The 25401-nt window shown below is 36.4% G+C and overlaps 1 protein-coding gene across 1 annotated transcript in view; it reads left to right on the forward strand.

The window, feature by feature from the left end:
* Positions 1-25401, forward strand: part of LOC122816611 (lectin-like) — a 166809-nt gene that overhangs the window by 92596 nt on the left and 48812 nt on the right. The window contains exon 4 of the mRNA XM_044089518.1: positions 1580-1720. Within this exon, the coding sequence (XP_043945453.1) occupies positions 1580-1720 (141 nt within the window). The remainder of the gene's footprint in view (positions 1-1579; positions 1721-25401) is intronic.

Here is a 25401-nt window from a genome sequence, read left to right on the forward strand (position 1 = left end):
TTGTTTCTCCTTTTTGTCAGCTTTCATTTGGTACGTCTGCAGTTCTGATCTTTAGTTTTCTGAGTATTATTCTTTCTTCGCTGTTCTCACATATTCTGCTTTAGAAAAAGGAACCTGTGTGTGTTGATTACTCTAGTTCTGCATTATTATTTTAAACCTTGCTTTTTGTGTTTGCCTCAGTCTGGCTATATTATTTTTGGTAAATCTCTTTTGATATGTATCGGTTTTGGTGTCTGTGTAATACTCCATATTTGTCTTTTATATTTCAATGTAATGTACCTATATTAGCTGGTGTAAATTTGGTTCATGTATGTACTATGTTTGAAAGTCCCATATTTAAAGCTATGTATCATTTATGTAATGTAAAGTCAAGATCATGAATGAAAATGCACATCACTGTTTCATGTGCACTTACCCCATTTAAAGAGCACCACCAGTTTAAAAAATGAACCTAAGAAGAATGAAAGACATCATTATAGTATGCAGTGTGCACTGTTTCCCATCTTGTAGCAGTCTGATGCAATCATTCACAGAAGTTTATTCATTTATCCTTTGTTGATCAGGTTAGTCCCGCTGGGGTAGTAGCCTCTTTTCAGGGGTGTATTCCTGCTACAACTGCAATTTGACTAGGGCATCAGGGAGCTTCCTTTAATCTTTTCTGTAAGTGCTATTAGGATCTTTTATATCCACCTGTGCTACCACCAACTCAAGCAGATTGGACAGTCTAACCTCTTATCCGAAGGACGTCACACTCTGGAGTACAGCACTCCCCCAGTGCTGCACTGTAGTGTCAGCAATTCAGTCACCTGGATTGGAAACAGAACCCACAGCCTTCTGGTCTTGGAACACCAAATCATTTGAGAAGTGCATAGGGAAATGCAAAACAATGCCTCAGTCAAAGAACTGAATGAACCATGACTCTCCATAATTTAATGTTTTGTATAAATGTCCTTAAGCATTTGCTATCTGAAATTGTACTTCTTTGCGTTAGACTGTTATTTGTAAGACACGTTACAGACCGAAGGAAATATAATGGCAGCTGCAGAATGGTATTCACTAGTGTTATAGGCAGATTATATTGCAGAAAAAGAAACTGCATTAGACCTCTAACCCAACAGTTTGCTGTAAGTGTATGCAAGTAATTAATTTCTGTTAGATTTTAATTAAAAGCAAGTAGTAGTTTCTGCTGTTTAGCAGGAAGAAGTGCTTCTGGGACAGCATTAAATGTGCCTGTTTGTACAAAATAAGAGGACTTATTGCCTTATGCTCAGTTTAAATAACAAAACATGTTCTGTAACTTCAGGCCACAGCATTTAACATTTGTCTCTGTAAAGCTACCGGGAAATTATACCATGTATTAACCCTTAAAATCAGATAAAAAGATTCCTCAGTAGGGCTCACAATGATGTCTACGTATATATAGAACATAAATAAATTCTGAAAGGGATGACAGAAGCAAAATTCCCTTATGAATTTAGAAATAGTTTGAGGCTATAGGGGATAAAAGAGACTAACTACAGAAAATATAAAGATTTCATTTTTCTGCTTGTTAGTAATGCATTGTTTCCTCTACCTACAGGACTACTGCCAACAGCTTTCACCTCCTGGACATCTTGCTTCCCTACATAGTAAAAAGACAGAAGATTCCTTGAAAGAACTCATTTTGAACATTGAGAAATCTTTACCATGGACATGGATAGGTGGCCATGATATGTTTAAGGTAATTGTATAAAAATCAAAATTTTCTATGTACATTTTTTACTTCCTGTCAACCCTCATCTAAACCCTGTGAGTCTGAAGCTTATTTGATTCAGTTCACTGACTTCATCGCATCCAAAATCAGTAGTGGGACTGACCGTTGTGGGTCCATCACCCAAAGAACCGTGTATGTTTTTCAGTTCCAGGGGCTTTGCTTTTCATTAGTAGCACACATTTGCATTTGCACACATATAGCAATATATGAATTATTTAAGAGAGATTAGCACAGTGGGAGCTGAGTGTCATAGGACACTGACTGTCCTTGGGCCTGTAGTAAGCTGTGGTTTCAAGAAAAATATCCGTGTGAATGCATTTTCCATTTGGTTCTCCTCTAAAGCTGTAATAAATCATTTTAAAATATAGATAAAGAGTTGTGTTAGTAAACAATGGATGCTATGACCCAGATTTTTTGTTTTACACAGGATATAGCTTCTGTATTTTTGTTTTTCTCAAAGCTGGCTGCATGACTGCTCACTGTATGACTGTGATCAGTAAGAGATGTGTAGATTTTTTATGACCCATTGGAAACCATGACAAATATTTTTTCAGTATTTCAACATTTAACAAAACAACATTATTTTCATCATTTGCACTTGTAATATTGTATGCCATGTTCAAATTGTTTAGTTACAAGTGTTCTATCCACAATTTTCTTTCATTTTTGGCTCAAGATCAATTTTCTACAACCACCAACAGCTTTACACTTGTATGGGAACTGAAAACTGAAAGTCGGCTGGATTCAGTGTTCTGAACAATATCTCACAGTGTGAGAGCTTGTTCAAAAAGCAGAGCACATTCACTGTCAATATTTCTTTATGTAACAGGGGAGTAAGCAAAGTATTGACACATTTAAACTTTCAAGAAAAAGAAAGACTAAATATTGCTATATATAAAGGAGAATTTAAAGCATATTATGAGCCACAGAAGAACTTGCCATATATCAACATTTATTTTGTACTATATACCAAGGAGTCCAAGAATGAAGGGATAAATACTTGACTGATCTCAAATACAAGGTACAGGTTGTGAACCTGTTAGAAAAACGGACTTTCTAGTAAGACAGACAGTTGTGTGCATAATCAGATATGATCAGAACAGAGGGTTAAAGAAAATAGATCTGACACTATAGATAGTCATAAATGTATGGAGAGTAAGTGAACTAACACTCAAATGTCCAGAAGAAGAGATAGAAGCATGTAAATAAAGCAAATGAGTGAAAAGAAAGAACAAAATGAAATTTAAATCTCTAATCATAATAAAAAAATAAATCTGAACATTCTGGTGACTTCAGTCATAAGAAATTATGTTGTATGCTTTAAGTAAAGTTTGTTCACTTTGAGAAATTTGATGACATTTTGCAAGCAAAATAAAACATTGCAGCAATGTGCAACTGTTATAGACAATAATGAACACAGCAAAGCAGAACTGTTTGCTGGCACTAAAAGTGCACACAGTGAATACATTAAACAGTGCTAGCACTACTGGAACCTATGAAAGTAATAATGTGAGTGTATCTGAAATTGCTAGACATATTAAAGTTAATTGCTGAACAGAAGATCTGCAGCTTAGTAGCACGTTTGGAACATTTAAGTTAGACACTCATGCTGAATGCAGTACTCTGGATCTGCATTCAAATTTCTGAAAGTTAACTAAAAGCTGTATAAAATCTCCTTGTTTATTGTGGGCATATATTGAAGCATAATGCTCAAGTTTGGCTGGATCGTTTGTACAGAATTAAAAAGTAGAGATTATTTATTTTGGATTGTGCCACTTCAGTTTAATTCAAAGCAGTCAACTATTTTGGGGCATGGTGCTCATGAAAAGCTTGGTATTATTAACAGAAGTTATGTTTTACAGGTACAGAATAACAATTTTGTGATGGGAACAACTGCAGCAGCACTATGCCAAATACAAGCAGTGAATCTGACACTACTGAGAAGGCATACAATGAGTATTGCTGATGACTGTTTTGGATTTCCTTGTTTATAATTTTCATACTTGCTTTGCTTCTTGTCTTTTTTTACAGTTTTGTTTGGTTTCTTTATTTTTTTGTGTAAATTTGATTTCAGAGTTTCTCTAAATCATATTTCAGCTGCTCATGATAATAAATACTAGAAGGATAGATTGGGATGGCCCTTCCCTTAGACAGATAAAGCATCTTGTTTCACTTTCTTTCATATTTCCCAACAACTGATGCATATTGCAGTACCTACAGCATTAACCCACCCTCCCCAGGCTTTTGAAAATGCTGACCTAGTTTCTAATACTGTCCTACAAATACCTGGGAAAACAGTATGCTATTACTGCATTTGAATTACTGTATAAGTTGCCTACTTGGAACTGCATGGATTGTTTGTTAGTTTACTTTCTGTGAGAGGAAAAGCACGCCTCTTCATTGCAAATGACTATTTGAGAGAGGTGGATTCTCTTTCAACCTTCACTGTTATTAGCTGGTCCCACTGAATTTTTAAGTGTGGGTGGCTGCCAACTTGCTGCTATTTTTGGCTGACTTGCAGACCAAGCTACAATGCACACCATGAAAGGAAAGAACAGGAGAAAAGAAGAGGTGAAATATATTGTTTTATAAGACCAGTTCACTTAGGTCTATAATACACTCCAACTTGTAAAGATGTCTATATGATCTATCTATATGGACCTGTCTAGTGTGTTTTCTAACTTGCTTTTTGTGAAAAGGAAAAGGCAAACATGTTAATTCTGGATGACTTAGAGGGAATGGATTCCACCTGAGCCTTCCCCAACTGGCTGTCTTCCATTTCACATATGGTTACATGGATTTTTAAATCAGAATGGCTGTGCAAAATGGCACTGAATTTGTCTGAGCTGCAGACCAAAGTGCTGCCTGAAGAGATAGAGAGAGAAAAGAGAAAAGAAGAGAGGAAATATATGTCCTTCAGAACCTTTTATGTATCTGGGAGTACACTACACAGCATTTTGTGAGGATTCTTATGTGAGTTGCTTACTTGGAACTGCCTAGAGTGCTTGTTAAAAACATTTTTTGTGATGGGTAAGGCAGGCCTATTCACTCCTGCTAATTGGTTCCTCTTGAATCATCACTGACTGAGTGGTTACCATTTTGCCACAGGCCACCTGGACCTTTAAATTTGGATGATAGCATAGCTTGGTACTCCTTTTGGCTGAGCTGTGGACCATGCAAAAGTCAATAGGTCAGTTCAACAAATGGCCAGGAACCCTTTCATTTCATTGTGCAGATGCTATTCTGCTTCATATCCAGTTAGCGATCAAGTATTAATATTACTGACACCAGGAAAGGGTCTCTGCTCCCTTGTGAAGCTTATGTTACATGAAAAGAACAGGGTTATCACATGCACAAACTCAAGTCTGCATATCAAGGAAACAGTTACAATAAGTAGCAGAAAGCTGTTTAATGCTGTACTTTATTATCCTTATAACCTCTGTGATCAAACACCTGCTTGTGAATTTCCCTTATCCTGTTGCTGGATCCCGCACCAACCACAGCCTCATTGTGCCCCGTGGTAACTTGTGCAGTAGACTTACTATCTAATTACTGCCTCTTCTGTCCACATCTACCTGGTCAGGTAACTTTTATATTCCATATAAATGTACTACATCATACAACTGCCAACAACAAACAGGCTTCTTTTTTTAAATGCTATTCCTGGTGTCATTCTGAAAAGATGCAGTGTGTTAATATGAGCCCTTCCTGCACTCCTACCTTATACAGATGCATTTGCCTGTATCTGCCATATGTCTCCTCTACAAACCACATAGGAGCTTTTCAAAATCCTCCATTCCTACCTAAATCAGACAATAACCTTTGCATCCTTGACTTTATTATTCCACGATTACTCTAGGTACCCCTCACCATTATCCCTATATTTCTCCTCCTCTCCCTTATAATTATCCATCTATCCAAGATAACCCTTCAGCCACACTCCCTCAGTCTTACTTAATGTTACTTAAGCACCTCAGTCTCTTCCTCTCTCCCCATTTCCTCAATAATTGTCATGCTACTAAAACAAGGCAACACCGGGCCACCCGACTAGAATCGTAACTAAACTCCAACAGCACTACCACTTTATCCTGTAGACTACTAAACACTTATATAGTTAAAAATGTTGATGAAACACATGCTTTCCTCTCCAGTGATTCTTCAGTCATTCCTGCTATTCTTATCAGATCTTCACATTTTCACCACTCTTGTACTCCTACAACTATTTTTATGATGCTTGACCTGGCAATAGACTCATGGATTGGGCACTACCACTGTATAAAACTCACTTCATCCCTAAAACTCATGCTGAAGCTAATCCCTCTTCAGACTAAAACACAACGTGCCCTCCCAAAAACAATATAGTACTCATTTTAGCTGCCACCTGTCTTCCTCCCCTTCCTCCTTTAACAAAGTTAAAACTCTTGAACTTAATATAATTTCAACTATTCATAAGAATAACAAATGTACTACCTGTAATCCCTATATTTCTCCTCCTTCTTATAATTATCCATCTATCCAAGATAACCCTTCAGCCATACTCCCTCAGTCTTACTTAATGTTACTTAAGCACGTCAGCTTCTTCCACTCTCCCCATTTCCTCAATAATTGTCATGCTACTAAAACAAGGCAACACCGTGTCACCCCACTAGAATCGTAACTAAAACTCCAACAGTACTACCACTTTATCCTGTAGACTACTAAACACTTATATAGTTAAAAATGTTGATGAAACACAAGCTTTCCTCTCCAGAAATTCTTCAGTCATTCCTGCTATTCTTATCAGATCTTCACATTTTCACCACTCTTGTACTCCTACAACTATTTTTATGATGCTTGACCTGGCAATAGACTCATGGATTGGGCACTACCACTGTATAAAACTCACTTCATCCCTAAAACTTATGCTGAAGCTAATCCCTCTTCAGGCTAAAATACAACGTGCCCTCCCAAAAACAATACAGTACTCATTTTAGCTGTCACCTGTCTTCCTCCCCTTCCTCCTTTAACAAAGTTAAGACTCTTGAACTTAATATAATTTCAACTATTCATAAGAATAACAAATGTACTTATTGTGGGTGAATGGCAATAGCCATTAATGGCATGAATTTGTCCATAACACAACTAAAAAGAAAAAAGTGACACACACACACACACACACATATATATGTATATATATATATATATATATATATATATATATAGATATATGGGATATTTTGCAGCTGACTTAGAAATGGTGTGGGCTGGGAGAATCTGACTGTTTAATTAAAACAAAGCGTCTCTGTCATCAAAGCAGGTGTGTGTGACCTTTTTACTCATTGTTTTAGTTTGTTAGTTTGGATATTTTGCAGGCACTTTAATGGTTATGGACATCAGCTTGGTATGACAACCCTGTGTTTCTAAAGGTTAGCCAAACAGTCCACTTACGCTGTGCTGATGAAGCCATAAGAAGGCCAAAACAAGCATGTCTACAGCTAGTGGGGTTTGGCTTTATTGGCCTGCATTTGTCCATAACAGACTTAAAAAGAAAAAAGTCATGGGCATTCAGAACTGCCAAATAGCTGAAACACCTGATGTCTTTAAAGGTCAATTTGCATATATCCCATGTGCCTCAAAAACAAGAGGTTTAAGGAATCACAGAGTGGACACTCTAGCTTGGTAAGATTTTTCTTTTAGATTCTGCCTACCCTTGGTAAAATCCTAGAAACATTATCTCCAACAGTTGGAATACATCTGACTGTACCACCTTGTCTCCTTAAAATAACATGGATTTTGGACAGATTGCAGATAACAACATGGCTGCCTTATACAATTTCACTGCTAATAGTTTTTATTTCTCCCTGCAAGACCTTGTTTTAGTGCCCCTTTACCTGCAACCTGCAGCATCATTATCATCATTGACATCATCAGCTTCATTTTTCCCATTGTTTACCTTTGTTAGTATGCCACACCAATTGTCACCATTTCTTTGTATTCAGTACTATTTTCCTACTCTCATTGAAAGTCATGCCCAAATGTCACAGGTCTACTATCACACAATCTATCCATCTCTCTGTTCGAGCAATTCATTTCCCCTTGCTTCTTCTTGTCTGTCCCAAATATTCTTCAACAAATTGTCTTTTGCCTTCCTGCACATGAGCCCAAACCATTGTAAATTGTTCTGTTTTGCCTTCTCTGCAATTGGCGTTACTTTGGCTCCTGCTCTGATGTCCGCATTTCTTAGTATGTCTCACACTGTGTGTCCTACCACCTATCTCAGGCACTTCATCACTTCTCACTTCCACAAGTGCTCTGCCTTCACTGTCTGAGCTTCTGTACCATACAGTAGTACTGGATACAACACTGTTTTGTACACTTTACTTTTTAGCTTCTTTGGCGTTCTTCTCTCACACATTACCCCTGATACTCTGTGCTAGTTGGCTGCAGCCCCTTTGATTTTTGTTTTGATCTCCTCATTCAGACCTCTCTTCTACTCAACCACTCCTCCCAGATACTTGAAGCTGTTAACCTATTCCACTGTTTTCCCCTTCTGTCTGAATTTTCAGCTTCTTCTGATTTTCCCAATTTGCTGCCGTGACTACCATCTTGTCTGTACTCAGTTTCATACTACATGCCTTCAGTTTTGCATTTCATTCCCTTACAATTTGTTGAACTTACTTTTCAGTGCCTGCTTGTAATGTTATATTGTCAGCACACAGCAGCTTTCTTGATTTATTCCTTGAAACATGTCAGCTAACGTAGTTCATCACCAGTAAAAACAGCAGTGGACTCAAAGTTGAACTCTGAGCATACCCACTGCCACTGAGGACCTCTTTGTGAATCCAGGCAGTGTTTGTACTGGTGTCATCCGGTCCTTGTATGTGGCCTATACTAATTTTATCAATATTTTAAGGACTTTGAACCATCCAGAACTGTCCAAACCAGCTTCCTTGAGACAGTGTCATATCCTTTTTCTAAGTGCTGAAATGCCCAGTTGGACTCCTTCCTCATCTGTAGCTTCTTCACAACTATCTTTCTCAATGCAAATTACAGATCAGTTATACTGTATCCTGATCTGAATCAAGCCTGTTCATTTCCCGTTTTACTTCCTACCATGCTGCATATTCATTTATGAGTCACCCTGTCCAGAAGCTTCAGGCAGCGTGGCAGGAATTTTATACCTCTGTAATGTCCACAGTTGTGAATGTCTCCTTTGTTATTGTAAACTGGCACTAGAATGCTTATTTTCCACAAACCTGAGTTGTGTCTTTCTCTACATACTGCTATGAGTACCCTCTGGAGACATTTCTTTCCCGACTTATTCAATGTCTTGATACTATCTGCTGTGACCTCATCTGAGCCTGTGATTTCCATGATTTTCGTTAGTGTTTTTGCTTCTCGACTGGGCTCTTCTTCCTTTTTAATTGTAGGCTATGTCTGAGACAGACTAGCTTCTGTGGGGTTTTCTTCATTCCAAAGTGGCTGGAAGTACTCCTTCCATCTGCCATTGATGTCCTGTGGACTGGTGAGCAGGTTGCTGCTGGCATCCCTTAAGAACGGTCACTGAGACAAAGATGGCCGCCATTCTGTAGACACTGTATATCTACAGCTCTCCAGATACTCGGAATAAAAATCAACCCTGAGGTTATACTACAAGATTTTTTGTAATAATCGGATATAACTATTCTACTACAACTAAACATTGCCTGAGAGGTAAAAGAACAAAAGGAAACTAATTAAATTCACAGGATTAGATCTGATTGTCTGCCTGACTCTGAACAGAGTATTAAACAAAGGAACTGTCTGACTTCTGTTTCACGATGTCAAAAGAGGAAAAAAGTATGGAAACAACAACAACTAAAACTAAATTATCAGCACTTTAGTCACCAGAAAAAGATTCAACAATCAAAAGGCAGAAAACTACAAAACAACAGGAACTTTTAAAAGCTGGAATGACAAATAAACCAGATCAACTGGCTAACATGGAAGACATTAAAACTGCTTTGTTGCCCATACAAGAAGCTTTAAAAGAACTTTCAAACCAGGTACTTTCTTTTGGTGCCACATGCAGTCAAATTCTTGAAAGGATGGATAAATCAGAAGCTAGGATATCCGAAAATGAGGACAGAATAACATTGCTTACAAAAAAAAAAAACAGATATTCATGACATGGATATTCAATCTATGCAAAATAAGATTCTGGACTTGGAGGCAAGATCCAGAAGGAACAACATAATTATTAGAGGAATTCCTGAAACTATCCAATATAATGATTTAATTTCTACCATCATACAAATACTTGAAATATTGTTCAATGACTCTGATATTGCTAAGCAAATTGTTATAGAGAGAGCCCATAGAGCTCTCAGAGAAACACAAGCCTCAAATGTTCCTAGACCGGTTTACGTCAAAATTCTCAACTACCAGGATGTAAATAAAATAATTCTAACTGTTAAAAAGAATGGAGGTTATGTTATGTGGCAAAATAATAGAGTTTCTATGGGACAGGATTTACCATTGCAAATAAGACAAGCCAGACAAGCATTAGCTCCATACTGCAAGTTCCTTATTGAAAAGAACATTAAATTTCAGATGAAATACCCTAACACATTAATTTTTACAGTTGATGGATCCAAATATTCCATCTCTACAAAAAAAGAAGCAAAACTTACCTTTTTGAAGATTTTCAAATCCCTCCCAACTTCGGAAGCTTAACTCGACCATCTAGTCTGTTTACAGCAACGTGGATACTGGGATTCCATGCCTACTATACCTCGAGGCTCCAAAATCCTTTGTTTGTTCTTTTTTCTTCACCAGGCCCCTTGGTAAATAATTAACTAGTTTTTTTTTGCAGGTCCAGCTTGTTCACGAAGATTCCACGAACTTTTACAGCTTCTATGAACTGTGTCCCTTCGTGAGGCAACAGGAAGTCCTTTAGATGCTGCAGAGGGTCCGCTTTCGAGGTGGCACATCCGGAAGTCCGTCTGCGTAATGGTTCCCCCTTTGCGAACTCGAAGACAAGATTTCATGACCAGGAAGTAGATAGAGCTCTGTGGAAGAAGAGGAACCTACTGGAATCGTAAAACGAGGCTCCGTGGACTTTTAATGTATGTTTCAACTTCTATTTCTGTAAATGGGAATGTGAATTCATTCAGGTAGGATTTAAACTGAAATATTAATGTAGTGGTCAAAATGTGTTATTTAACTGATATGGTAGAAGTAGGATAAATTTATCTTAGTTATTCTATTTTCTTAGGTAGTTTGCCTGATTGTGGATTTGCTAATAATACTGCAATATTTATTCTCCTGTCTTTAGGATGTGTTTTAATACTGTAAATGTTTAGATACAAAGGGGTTTTAATGTTGGGATAGTTAGTAGATTAAAAGCACATAATATATCTTGGCATTTCTAGGAAAATGAAGGTTATTTTTCTGATGTGGTTCTGAATGTTTTGGGAACTGTGCTATTTAGATATCATTTTATCTATTTAAGTATAGTATCTACTAAGCATAGTTAATGCTACTTGTATTCACCAATGATGCTGTCATCACAATGTTAAATAAGTTAGATTAGATAAACAATGTCAGATTTAATGCTTTAAATATAGATTAAACATATAGTGAACTATCTTGAAGCCAATAACATTATTGTTTAATAGGAGTACTGTCATATATCTGTTTAGGTTAGATTTAAATAAGATAGTTAGATATTCTAGGGTAATATAACCAACTTATAGAACTAATAATATATGTTAACTATTAGAGAGGTAGAATAGTAATTTTGCATGTAAGGAATATCATTTGTGTTAACTAAATAATGTGTTCAAGAGCTGTAGATAGTTACCAGTGTTTAGTAGGGAATGTTTTGGTTAGGTTTTGTAGAGTTAGATGTAGTTATTATAGGTTTTTTGCATGTTTTTAGTGTGTTATTTTGTAAGATGAACAGATATTTAATAATGATGTGTACCAATAAAAGTTTATACAGTGTAAAAAGTCTATGTATGTCCTGGTCCAGGGGAATAGTGGATAGGCACTGGTTAGGGATGGGACATCAAGATTGCTTCCAGACATTATATACTGTGCTAATACATTTGAATCTAGTATCGTCTTTCAATTTTTAAATATACTTAAAAGTTTTAAAAATCTTAGTATGTGGATAATAGATTCATGGAATGTTAAAGGGTTCCAGAACTTGAAAAAAAGGAAATTATTTTTTCATTTATTCCTCTAGTCAAAGGCATGTTTTATTTTATTACAAGAAACCCATTTGACTAATGATCAATGGACTGCCCTTAAAAATAAGAAATGGATCAGAGAGGTGGTAGCTTCGGAAGGGACAACTAATAGTGCAGGGGTGGCGATTATTATTAAAAGTTAGTACCAAGAGAAAATCTTACATTTTAAAATGGACAAAGAGGGAAGATGGTGTTATGTGATTCTTGTATCCAAACTTTATGATAAACCAGTGATACTTCTTAATATATATGCCCCATGTACCAATCAACAACTTTTTATAACATCACTTTATTTTATCCTGAATCAATATAATAATTACTATATAATAATAGGAGGTGATTGGAACACATACCAAGACCCCAAATTAGATAAATCAAGCTCCCATAGGTCCTTTAATAATCAAGCAGTGATAGCACTACAGGAATTTAAAACATATTTTAAATTATATGATCCATTTAAATACACTAAGAATCAAATGAATGCAAATAACTTTACATTTTATTCAAGTTGTCATAAAATGTGGTCCAGGATCGACTTTTTTCTAATTTCAGACGCACTAATGTTTTTTGATCCCTATATATACATACAAGCTCGACATTTGTCGGATCATTCTAGGATCACATTAACTTTCAATAAGGACATTAGTCATAAGATATGTTTTAGAGGTTATAATTGGACATTAAATCCATATCTATTGAATAAAGAAGATGTAATAAAAGAAGTTCAAGAGTCCTTTAACCAATTACTAGCTAATCTTTCGGAACACTGTCATCCGTCTGACATAGAATGGGCAACTACCAAAGCACAAATTAGAGGAATGTTTCTCCAAAAGGCTACTTATTACAAGAAATTACAAGTGAGAGACATACAAGAATTGGAAACTAAAATTAAATTACTGGATCAGGATCTAATTGGGAATTATAGTAAACAAACTGAAACGGAGTTATTACAATGTCAGAAGGACCTTTTTTTACTACAAAACAGTAAATTATCATTTTATGAACAGAAAATGCTGGTAAAATATGCCAATCATATACAGACCCCTTCAAAAGCACTAGCACGTATCATTAATCAATCGAAAATACCTTCTCAGATCTCTGAAATACACTTTAATAATAAAACATATACCAATACTGAAGACATCATGAAGGCATTTGAACTAATATTTTCTCAAGTATATGGTGAACAGCAGGAATTAAATATAAATAAGAGTAATAATGATTTTCTGCAAAAAATTATCTTTCCGAAGATTGGTGATGAGCTTCATATGAACTTAGTTAAACCAATTTCTTCAGAGGAGATAACTGATGCAATTAAGAAGTTGAAGCCATATAAAGCTCCGGGACTGGATGGTTTGACCACAGAATTTTATAAAACTTTTAGTGATATATTGGGGAAAATACTTCCACAGGTATTTAACTATATAACTAATAATAAAATTAATGACCCGCACTTTAATTCTTCGAAAACTATTCTTATACCGAAAGAGAATGCTGATTTACAAAACCCGGATAACTATAGACCTATTTCACTTTTGAATATAGACATGAAAATTATGACATCGATTTTGGCTAATAGATTGAAGAAGGTAATTAACCTGATAATATCAGAAGAACAAGCCGGTTTTATAAATGGCAGACAAACTACAGATAATACGTTATCACTTCATACACTGATTTCTTATGCCACTCACAGGAACTTTAATGCTTATGCACTCATAACTGATGCGCAAAAAGCTTTTGATAGAGTGAACTTAGAATGTTTGTTTGATATTTTAGCATGTTTTAATATACCTCAAGAATTCATTTTAACTTTAAAAAAACTATATAATAATCCCTATACAAATCTAGTTATTAATAGGAATCTCTCAAAAAGAATTCAAATTAAGAATGGTACCCGTCAAGGATGTCCGTTATCTCCTATATTATTCAATCTATATTTAGAACCATTATTTCTACATATCAAACAAAATATTTATCACAATGCTCCAATAATTTATGGTACGAAAATTTCCATGGCTGCTTTTGCGGATGATCTAAATATTTACTGCACGACACCTGTTTCAGATATTAAGAAAATATTAAAAGCTGTGGAAGACTTTGCAAAAATATCTAATTACAAAATAAATTTAAAAAAAGCCAAGGTATTTCCGTTAAAGACGCCTACACCCTTCTCGCTTTTACCATTGGTAGGTCAGGTAAAATCTGAAGAAAAAATAAAATATTTAGGGGGTTTTTTTTCAACAGATAATAGAGACTTTTACGTAAATAATGTTAAGTTAATTTGGGAGCAGATAGTCTCTGATTTAAAAAGATGGAATAATCTGAAATTACCAATAATGGCAAAGACCTCAATTATTAAAATGAACATACTTCCCAGAATATTATATATCTTTAGAGCTACTCAAGTTCAAATTTCTAGGAAATTCTTCAAACAACTTCATACGGAATTAGGTAGATTTGTATGGGAACCTAGGAAAGTTAGGATATCTTATGATAAACTGATGAATCCGAAAAACAGGGGTGGGTTAGAACTACCGAATTTTGAAACATATTATTTAATAATAAATGCTAATAGAATTCTAAGAGTAGTTAACTTTGATAGATTCAATTCTAAATGGGCACCTAAGTGGTTGATTCTGAATCATAAACATGTTGCTGGACTGGGCATTAATTGTAAGGCATTACCTTTTTTAAATAAAGATACCCTTAAAATGTACGCTTTGATGGAACATATCAGAATATATATAATATCAGTACAAAGTCTGTTTAACTCACTAAATTTCTTACAATATATGATGATTTTTCAACCATTTCATAAGAACCTGAATTTGAAAATTGGTAATCAGTTGATAGACCTTAAGAAATTCCCATTTATAAGTGGCTTAACCATACTTGATTTATATCCCTTTCTCGGTATCTCAGTACATGACATGCTAAGAGAGATGAATCTCCCTAACTCGTATCTAATTATAATGAGACAGTTAAAGGACTTATCAATAAGCTATTTTAGTAATAAGCATTTCAAAATTAAAGAAGAAGATTTAAACATTTGCCTAAACTTATGGCAAACTCTAACACAGGAATGTAAATATATAACAGCCTCATATAGTTTGATGAAAGATGTGAAATACAATAACCAAATACTTTTATCCAAATACTGGAAGGAGAAACTGTTAACGATTGAAGATAGTAAAATAGTGAGATCAATTAACTTAACCTTAAAATCAGTGTCCCTTCAAAAGTTATTATTTACTCAGTTGATGATATTTAATAATGCGTATTATACGCATCTCACTTTACATAAATTTAACTAAAAAAATTCACCTAAATGCCCATATTGTATAGATCAAACGGCTGACCTTTTACACATGTTCTGGAGTTGTAAATGTGTTTTTAAACTCTGGAATTCTTTGAAATTCCAACTACAAAAAATGGGATATCAACAGTCTACACTTTCTTGGGAGTTTATGATTCTGCATATTCCGCCAATTAATTTGGATAGCTCCCAAAGGATCATACTCATAAATATTTTTCTGTTAATGAAGCTGTATATAGCTACAAATTGGTTGAATCCATCCCAGACGTCATGGGAAAACTTCAAGAGTGTAGCGATAAAACATATCTTAGCACACAAATTACTAATTAATGATCATAAGAAAAGTGTAAATAATACAAAAATATGGGAGCAAATCATTAACATTGTCTTAGCTTAAGGTTCCAATCCACTTTTCTTCGGGAAGTACAGACTAATTATGGAGTTTACTATAGATAAGCCTTATATTGATACTAGATTTTTATTTTCTTTTTCTGTAATACCTATTTAGAGGTATATATTTATGTATAATGACTCTATGCAACTGTTGGAAGCATTCATGTATATATTGTAAATATGTTGTAGTATTGTATTAACATTTGGAAAAGAATAAAGAATTATTATTGAAAAAAAAAAGAACGGTCACTGGGAACTGTCTTCTTCATCTTTCTGTCTTTCCCTTGCAACCTTATAGCGTTTCTCTGTGCAATATGATGAGTCATTTTCCTGAGTTTCTCTGTGCAATCTGATGAGTCATTTTCCAGATGCTAGTGGAGTGCTTCTGATGGCTTGTTCTTTGCTATTGTGACAGCTCTCATAGGTCCATAGGAGATTACTTGGCTAATGGCTCAAGAGCCCTTATAAGGCTAGCCAGTTTTACTCAGATTTTACCCACTTTTCTATCCCTGGGGAAGATAACAAGGGTCAGCAAGAGGGATTTTGACTATTTTTACAGACTGCCTCTGTCCATAAGGGACATGGGCACCAACCCCAGAGTGAATTTGAAATTTCCCATCCCTTGGTCTAAATTGTGCTTAACAATGTTTAGGAAGGGCTCTGCTTTATGTGAATAGGAAGCCTATTCCTGAGGAAGGGCAATCTCCGGGGCACATATCTGTCTCTCCAGCATGATCTATTCATGTTAGAGATCAGATTTAGATATTTGGAGGGGGTAATCCTCATACAATTAGTTTTGTGAATATGCACATTTCCATCAGGGGTAGGTCAGAGAGTCCCTTGTAGGTCAGGCACAGATCACCCCTCAGTAATTGGTAGGAAACTGAATACAGTGATGGGGCTTTTAATTAGTTTGCATATCACATGTTGCATATACCCTGTATTTTTTTGGTGAGAAATCTTTGAGGACGTTCCAGCAGTTGCAGGTGCCTGGTGAGGTACATGTCAAAAGGTGCATTGTACTCGATTATTGGTCTAATAAGGCCTGAGGACAGTGGTACTGTGATATCTTTAGATCTTGATGCCATGCCATTACTTATAGGCCGAACCACACAGAAGGGTTGCCTCACTACTGTGGAAACATGGTGGTCAAAGTTGAGATTACTGTCTATCTGAGTACCCAAATCTCTGAACACTGGGTACACTATTGAGGGGTGCTATCAGTGTTGTAATTTGCTTGGTTATTTGATTTCCCAAAGAATATTATTATGCACTTCTTCACATTTCATTTGAGGCCATGGCTTTGACACGACTCACTAGTTTGTGTCAGACCTTTTTGTAGGATATCAACATAATTTGGGGAGTCAATGATTACCCCCAGCTTGCAGTCATCAGCAAACTTGATCAGCCAAAAGTCATCTTGATTTTCCTTGACATCTGAGAAGTATAGTCCAAACAGAAGGGGACTCAGCACTGAGCCCTGTGGTACTCCACTGGTGACTGGCCTCTTACTGGATGTGGATTCCCCCACTCTAACAACGTGTCCTATCCATGAGCCATTTGGCTATCCATCTGGCAATGTAGAAGTTTATGCCTAATTTTGTGAGTTTATCTATAATATGTCCTCTGTATTTACAAAAATAGTGTCATTTTATTTACTGTGTTTTACTGAATGTACCTTGTAGCTTATCTCCCCGGGCCTCTACTGAAAATGGACATATATCCAGTTAGACCAGTCTGGTTAACAAATCTAAAATAAAATAAATAAATAAATAAATAAAGTAGGGTATTGTGTCAAATGCCTTGGCCAGGTCAATGTAGGAAGTACGCACTGTCTTACCCTCATCCATGGCCTTTTGCGACCATCTCAAAGAATTCCACCAAATTGAGCAGGCAGGATCTGTCCTTGATGAAGCTGAACTGGGTTGGATCTAGAGTCTGGACATTTCTCATGTTGTTGTTAATCAGATTCATGATTATCCTTTCTATAGCCTTGCATATGAACCTGGTCTGACTTATGGGTCTGTAGTTTTCTGGGTCAGTTGACCGTCCCCTTTTGTGCAGAAGGATGACCATTACTGTCCTCCACTCTACTGGGGCAAAGCCTGTCTGGAGACTATGGTTAAATAGAGATCTGAGTGAGTCTCCTAGGTCATAGTTCAAGCTATTTAATATGTTCCCCTGGGTTTCTTTCTGGGCCCATTGATGCCATGTTTCTAACTATAGAAAGTGCAGTGATGAGCTGTTCTTTTGTGATACCAGGCAAACAAATTGTAGGGGTTATTCATGTGGAGTGACTAGAGGTGATGAGGGTGTGAAATTTGAGTTGTATTTATTGTCAAGCAGGTTTGCTATTCCTTCTGGCTGAATATAGGTAGTGCCATCTACGGCCAACTCAGTACATTGTTGAATGTTTCCCTTAAGATTTCAGACAGAACTAAAATGCTTTGTGATCATCCTTTGCTTGGGAGGCTATTTTAGTCTCATATTTAGCTTCTGAAGACTTGATTAGTTCCCTGATTTGCCTGTTGAGATTAATGATGGATTTTTTACTCAGTCATGCACCCTCCCACTTACCTCTAGACAGAAATGTTTTCCTTTTGTTGTATAGTCTATTTATACCAGGGGTCCACCAGGGTGGCTTGTTTCTCTGGCTAGACCTGGGTTGAGTTATGTTAGGTACTGCCATTCCAGTGCAGTTGTTTAAGTGGTTGTACAGGGCATTCATGTGCACTTCTGCATAAGCCCTTTGTTTTTGGGATTGAGGCAGCTTTAAAATTACCTGTGCTATCACTTAATAGAAAAATTCGTTAGGGATCTAGGGTTTGATTTAATTCAAAAAAGACCAATTTATGTTCTGATCTTACTGATGAGGACATTATGCTCGGGGAGGGGTGGAGTGCAGTGCTCCCCGATTTTTGTGAGTACTATGTCAAAGATATGTGAGCCCCTAGTGGAAATGCAGACCAGCTGTTCCAGAGCATTTGCACTGACAAAGTCCAGGAATCTCTGAGCCTGCATGTTAGTGGTTGTATATGTTTCCCACTTTATGGAGGGGTAGTTAAAATCACCCATGAGTAGTGTGTTGGGCTGAATGGTAAGTGATTCTAGTAACTTCAGGTATGCAGAGTAGTTTTCATGGTTGGGGACCTGTAGCTAGTGATGCTATGGTGCGCTGAGAATGGTGTATCTCATATGAGTTATCCTGCTTGACCAGTTCAGAGGTGTGATTGTTTTTTATGTAAATGGAAACATCTCATCCTTTCATTTTTCCTTTTCAAAATGTGGTCTGAATGTGTGATAGGCATTGCAGCCTTGCACTGCTGGGATGTTTCAGCAGCCTTGAACCACATCTCTGTAACTGCACAGATGTCAGTATTCTGCAGGATGAGGAGAGCTTTCAGGGAGTGCAGTTTCCTGTTAAGATTCCTAGCACTGCGTAGTACTACCTTCAGCTTGGCTTTATAATAATTTGTTACACTGGTAGGTCTGTTGGTTTGCCATTTTCTAAAAAAGGCACTATGGTGCTGGCAAATCCCTTGGCCAGTATTCAAAAGGCTAGCGATGACAGGTGCAGACCACCTCTGGTAAAGCAGCATGATCTGTCAATCATGTTGTCACAGGCTGTCAAATGCTGGATCCCTTGGAATGACACCAGTAGCTAAGCCAATTATTGAAGTTAATCATTTTCTGTTTGAGTTGTGTTATCACTCTTGGTGAGGGTAGAATGCTGCTCAGTGTGAGGCTCATACCAGCCTGCAACATGCACTGTATTTAGAGAACTCCATCATGTCTCTCTTTGTATAGTTCAGGGAGGTATGTCTCAGGTCATTCTCACCCATATAGACTATCTGAGTCATACTGGTGCTTGTGGTTGAGTGACCTGAGTGCCTCCATGATCTGTCAAATCCTGGCCCCTGACAGGTGACTGACTGCAACCACCTCTTTATCCAGCCTGGTGAGGGGGCTGTCCATGTGTCTCACAAAAGAGTCTCCTATAACCAAGACGCTTGAATGTGTGGTGTTTTGCCTTAGAGGCTTGCTTGTGGAGACACTGTGATGTGTAATTTTTGTGCAGTGGTTGTTGTGTTCTTGGTTTTGTTTGCATGTGGTTTTTGAGGCCAGCATACAGGAGGCCTCTGAAGTTTTTTAAGTTACTTGTCAGTACCTCCGAGTATGTGGGTTTATCTGTCTAGACATTATTTAGTGAGGGAAATGATGTGTGTGTGCTGACAACCCATTTGTCATTTGGTTTATCGGTATGTGAGAGTTGTGTTTCAATTTTCATGGGGGTAATTACATCTCTCGCACACTATGTTTGCTTAAGTCAGGATTAAGTGATTGTCAGTATACACAAGACACTTTCTGTATTGCCTCAGGATGCCCATGTCAACCAGATGGCCACAAAGATAGCAGGAAAGTGTCTATTCATGGTTTCAGGTTTTTTATTACGCATTTAACCAGGGAGAAGAGTGGAGAGATTTAACTGGACTGGAATGATAGCACATGGACGAAGAATGGATCCTATACTCAGTGTGAGCTGCAGCTATGCAACAAGACGATGCTGCTCTGCATGCAACTCACATGTTATTAGAACAACCAGGGACAGGGGACAATTGTAGATATAGTTATACTAAGAGAAATTTTAACTTGATAGCATTTATGTCTATACAGGGCACCACCAAGTGCATCTGCATAGAGAGCAGTCCAGTGCAAACACTGGGCTTATATAGAATCAGAAAAACAAGTTTTAACAACAGCAAGACCTACAGACCAATCAGGAAACACACAATAAGCTTTCAGCAAGCAGCCCTCAACCCAGATAAGTTTCCTACAGTACACCTCTGCCACAAGAGTGCAGTCAGAAAACCCTTGTAATATAAAAATGCTGGTTTTAGAGCTCAAGTGCAGGGAAACTACACAATCTAGATACTGTTGTTCTGTAAGACTGGCAGACACAATGTAATTAAGTACTACAGCAGCAGTGGGAACAGTTCAGCTTTGAAACTCTACTAAAGTGTGAGAAAGGTAACAATCAATACAAGATTTTTTATGAAATACAGTAAAAATAATCAGAAGTGCAAAATGGTACTTTTTTTGCTCTTTTAGCAGTGGATGGTTTTAGATGCAGAAGAGGCTCTGTAACTCTCAGGTAAAGTAGCAAAAACCAAGATCAGCTCTGAGGAATTCAACATAAACCTACAAAACACTAGACTTATCTAGAATCATAAAAACAAATTTTTCAACAGCAAGGCCTATAAACCAATCAGGAAAATATACAATAAGCTTTCATACAGTAGCCCCCAACTCAGATAGGTTTGCCACAGCTCATTTCCAAGAACCAATGAAAATGAATCCAAAACTTAACAATATGTTCAACTAACAATCTGTTTCACTTCAGCAAAGCAACATGTAGACAACCATATACAAAATATAACAAATCTATGAACCTCCACCTTAAAAAAACAAGGTAGTTTAATGCACTGAACACACAGAACTAAGCACTTTTGTACCTCTCAGTATGGGACTTCTTTAGAGTTAACAAATAACACTATCAGTCTGAGATATAAATAAATCTCGCCCAACTCCACCCTTAATTAAACCATTAACATTTAGCCAACCATAAACCTTTTAATGTAAATTACTCAATTAAATATTTAATTTTAAATCAAGTTGCATTTCCCTTGCATAAAAAAGTACAAAATAAAAATAAAGAAAAAAACAGTTGATGCATGTAATATGCATACAGTTTATAGTTATAAAATTTCATAAAACTCTAATAATGAAGTGCTTTTATTTTTAAAAAGATAGCCAAAGACATGTGGTCATTCAGTTCTTTAGGTCCTGTGGCATTTGCTCTTAGTTGCTAGTCATCTTCTTTTGTATCTAGCCTGATCTTTGAAGGGTCCACTGTCTGATCATAATCTTTAATATCAATGATAAAAAAACAAAGGCATGTCCTTCATTGTTCTGGACATGTCTCTAGACAGCATTCCTCTGATCAGGTTTTTTATGTTGCTTAGATGTTTGTATATCGTCTCTTTTATAGATCTTTCTGTTTTTCCTATATAAAATGAAGCATCTGCCCTACATAGTACATTGTATACTACCATTTTTGTTTCACAATTACATCTTTTGGGGCACTTAACTTTTGCAAATCCATGAATGTAAATACTTTCACCCTCTATAATAGAGGGGCACTGAGGACATATCCCTCACTTTTCCATCCCCTTATAGTGAATTATTTTTTTCTGGCAGTTTGCAACTTTGTTCCAAGTATTTTTTTTTTTTTTACATTCTAGTCTGTCCTAAATGTTATGATAGAGGCTTTCCCAATTTTATTCATATCCATCCCACTTATTTAGAAAAAAAATCCAATTATTTGATACAATGTCCCTTATAGCTCCTGTATCCCTATTATAAGTGGTGATAAATCCTCTCCTAAACCTTTTGTCTGTATTTCTTTTATGCTACCACTTCAGTCCACCCAGTCCCCAAAAGGGTTTGTATGTCCCTTTCATCCTTTTTTATACACCTCATTGAATATCTGTTCAAGGAAACCATTGGGGTACCCCCTATTTGTTAACTTTAATCTCAGTTTTTCACTTTTCTGGTAAAGCATATACAATGGGGAGACCATTCTTGCCAGTCTCACCAGTTATCTCTTAACTAGGGCACTTTTTTGATGTACTGAGTGGCAACTATCAAAGTAGAGAAGTGTATTGGAATAGGTGGGTTTCCTGTATAAATTTGATGTAAAATACTTGTTCGTATGATCAGTTCTAATTTCTATGTCCAAATAACCAACTTTTTCATAAAATTTATTTATTGTGAATTTCAAAATGTCAATAGAATTAGTTATATAGTGAAAAAATTCATTCAACTTGGTTTCTGCATCCTTCCAAAAAAAGGATAATATCAACCAAAAAAACTCATGTATAGTGTCCAGGAGTCCTCAAAGCCAAATATGTATATATAACACTTCTCCCAGTAAGCTAAGACAATATTGGTGGAAATGTGGGCACAAGCTGCCCCCATTGCAGCCCACATTCTCTGTTTAAAGATAGTCCCCTCAAACCAAATAAAATTGTCTAAAATGAGTTCCATTAGGGTTCTAAGGACACCAGTACTGTTGTTGTCCAATTTTTCTTTCTGACTGAAGAACTCATAAAACCAATCCACCAGATATGACTGAAAACAAATCTACCACATCTGTTCTTACCATAATTAGTTGGTCATTACAAAGGCTCTTGTATACCTTTGTTAAAAAGTCCCAGGAGTCTTTAAATATGTGTCTTTCCTCACCTAGTATATCTTTCAGTTTCAAATAAATGTATTTAGCCATACCATAAGTCTTAGACCCCTTTGCATCAACAGTTGGGTGCATGCTGGGATCAAACACATCTTCATGAATTTTTTGTGTCCCAAATATGCCAAGTATATGAGGATATTCTATTTTCAAAAAATACTCTATGGAAGAAATTTGCCCTTGCATTAATAGATCATATGACATTGTGTCTATTTTGGAATAAGCTATATTAAGCTAGTTTCTTGGGTCTATATTATAACATCAAAGTTGCAAAACTTTGAATGTTATAATATCAAACCCACTACATCGAAGTATGAAAATAGCGAAGCTGCAGAACACCAAATTCTTACCTAGGGCAAGATTTTGGCGGGCCGTTCCGTGGCTTAGCTATTTCCTCCACTGTGGTGCGATAGCTATGGACCTTAGGGTTAGGGTGTGGGTTAAAGTAAGTGGATAGGTAAGAATGTATGTATGGTTTAGTGTAGGGTTAGAAGTAGGGTTTTGTTAAGTGTATGTCTGTGTATTAATTAGTTTGTTTGTGTATAGTTTCATAGGGTAAGTGTGCGATAGTTACTGACCTTAGGGTTAGGGTGTGGGTTAAGGTTAATGGATAGATAGGAATGCATGTACGGTTTAGTGTAGGGTTAGAAGTAGGGTTTTGTTAATTGTATGTGTGTGGTTTATTTATTTTGGTGTGCTTGAGTTGTGTGTATGTTTCTCGGAACAGCAAATTTTTTCCCCTGGGAGAAAATTCACTGAGTGTTCGATGTTATCATATTTTGAAATTCCAAGTTCGAGCTTATGGTGTCCAATATTTTGGAATTTCAAATATATGATATAGACCTGGTTCATTTAAGTCTCTTCATATTTCTCAGAAAACAACATGCTTTCCATTCTGGAGTTGTAGTCACTGGACTGGTGTCCATTAGCACCAATCCTCTTTCTTTATCAGGTTTTATGAGTCTTATTTTTTTTGTTTTTGCTGATATCTTTCAGCAAATTCTATTCCTCATGGCTAATGTTATTTTTACATTTAACTTCCCTGTCGCTAAACAACACTCTAATATAACTTGCACATAATTTCTCAAATAACAATATAGTTGGATGCATCGATGGATTAAAAAGACTAGTTCTCCTAAACTTATCAATAGACATCTCTGTAGGGGTACTTTCTCCCAACGAAACATTATGATTTAGTTTTCTAGTAAAAAAACATCAAGTCTATTAATGTCTCTACTAATCTTCCCCTTCCAGTTAGTACAAAAGCCATGCCTTTTTCAATAAAGGAAGCGTGTTGATCAGTAGTAAAGACTGAACTTAAATTGTTTATTGCAAAGTCCCCCTTGGAATTGGGTATTACAACTACTAATTCCTGTTGTACTTCCTCCTATGCTTCTTCTTTTATTGCTATGGTAGAGGGGAATATGGTTTCATTGCCTGACAATCTAAGGGAATTCATTCCTGTCTGGTTTCCACCCCCCTGTTCATTAACCTTTCTGACCTCTGAAGAGCTGGTATCTCTAAAACAGGCTCTAAAACACTAGTATCCAGGATGTAGAATCCTTCAAAATTGAGCTCTTTTCCATAAATACAGTCATTAGAACCATGTGTTGGATTCAGGTATGCTCTCTAACTGTGATAATCACCTTTATCACTCCATATTTTCTTTTCTTTCCAGTTTTTACATAATTTAATAATTTATCAACTTGCACAAAAATATTATCATAGTCATTTTGATAATCTTCATATAATAAGTTTGTAGTTAACAGTGACATCTAACTGGGTAATTTCCAACTCTAAAATATCCATAGTAACTTGGTTATTTCTTATAAGGAGCTCCATTAATTCACATCCTTGTGGAGCAAATAAATTCAAAAAGTTGCAATGTAAATCTGACTCCTCCTTCAGTCCAGTAGGAATTTTCGACTCCTCCCACAAGAGTGCAGTCAGAAAACCCTCTTAATGTAAAAATGCTGGCTTTAGAGCTTGAGTGCAAAGAAACTACACAATGCAGATGCTAGTCTGGTAAAACTGGCAGACACAATGTAATTAAGTACTACAGCAGCAGTGGGAACAGTTCAGCTTTGAAACTCTACTAAAGTGCAAGAAATGTAACAATGAGTACAGGATTCTTATAAAATACAGTGAAAGTAATCAGCAGAAGTGCACAATGGTCCTTACTTTCATTATTTTAGCAGCGGATGGCTTTAGATGCAGCAGATCTAATTGCTGCCTGAAGGCACTCTGTTTCACTCCTAGACTCTTTGTTAGACAACCAGTATTCCTTCTTAGCCTGGTCTTTCTTTTCTAGCTCCATGTTTTCCTGCATACCTACTTTCTTTTGTATATTTCTGCATTCCACCACCAGCTTTCTTTGTGAATCTTATTTCCTTAACTTTTAAGGCTGCATATC

The sequence above is a fragment of the Protopterus annectens genome, chromosome 12.part0, assembly GCF_019279795.1.
Source record: "Protopterus annectens isolate FY-2018-M chromosome 12.part0, PAN1.0, whole genome shotgun sequence".
In the NCBI taxonomy this organism is placed as follows: domain Eukaryota; kingdom Metazoa; phylum Chordata; order Ceratodontiformes; family Protopteridae; genus Protopterus; species Protopterus annectens.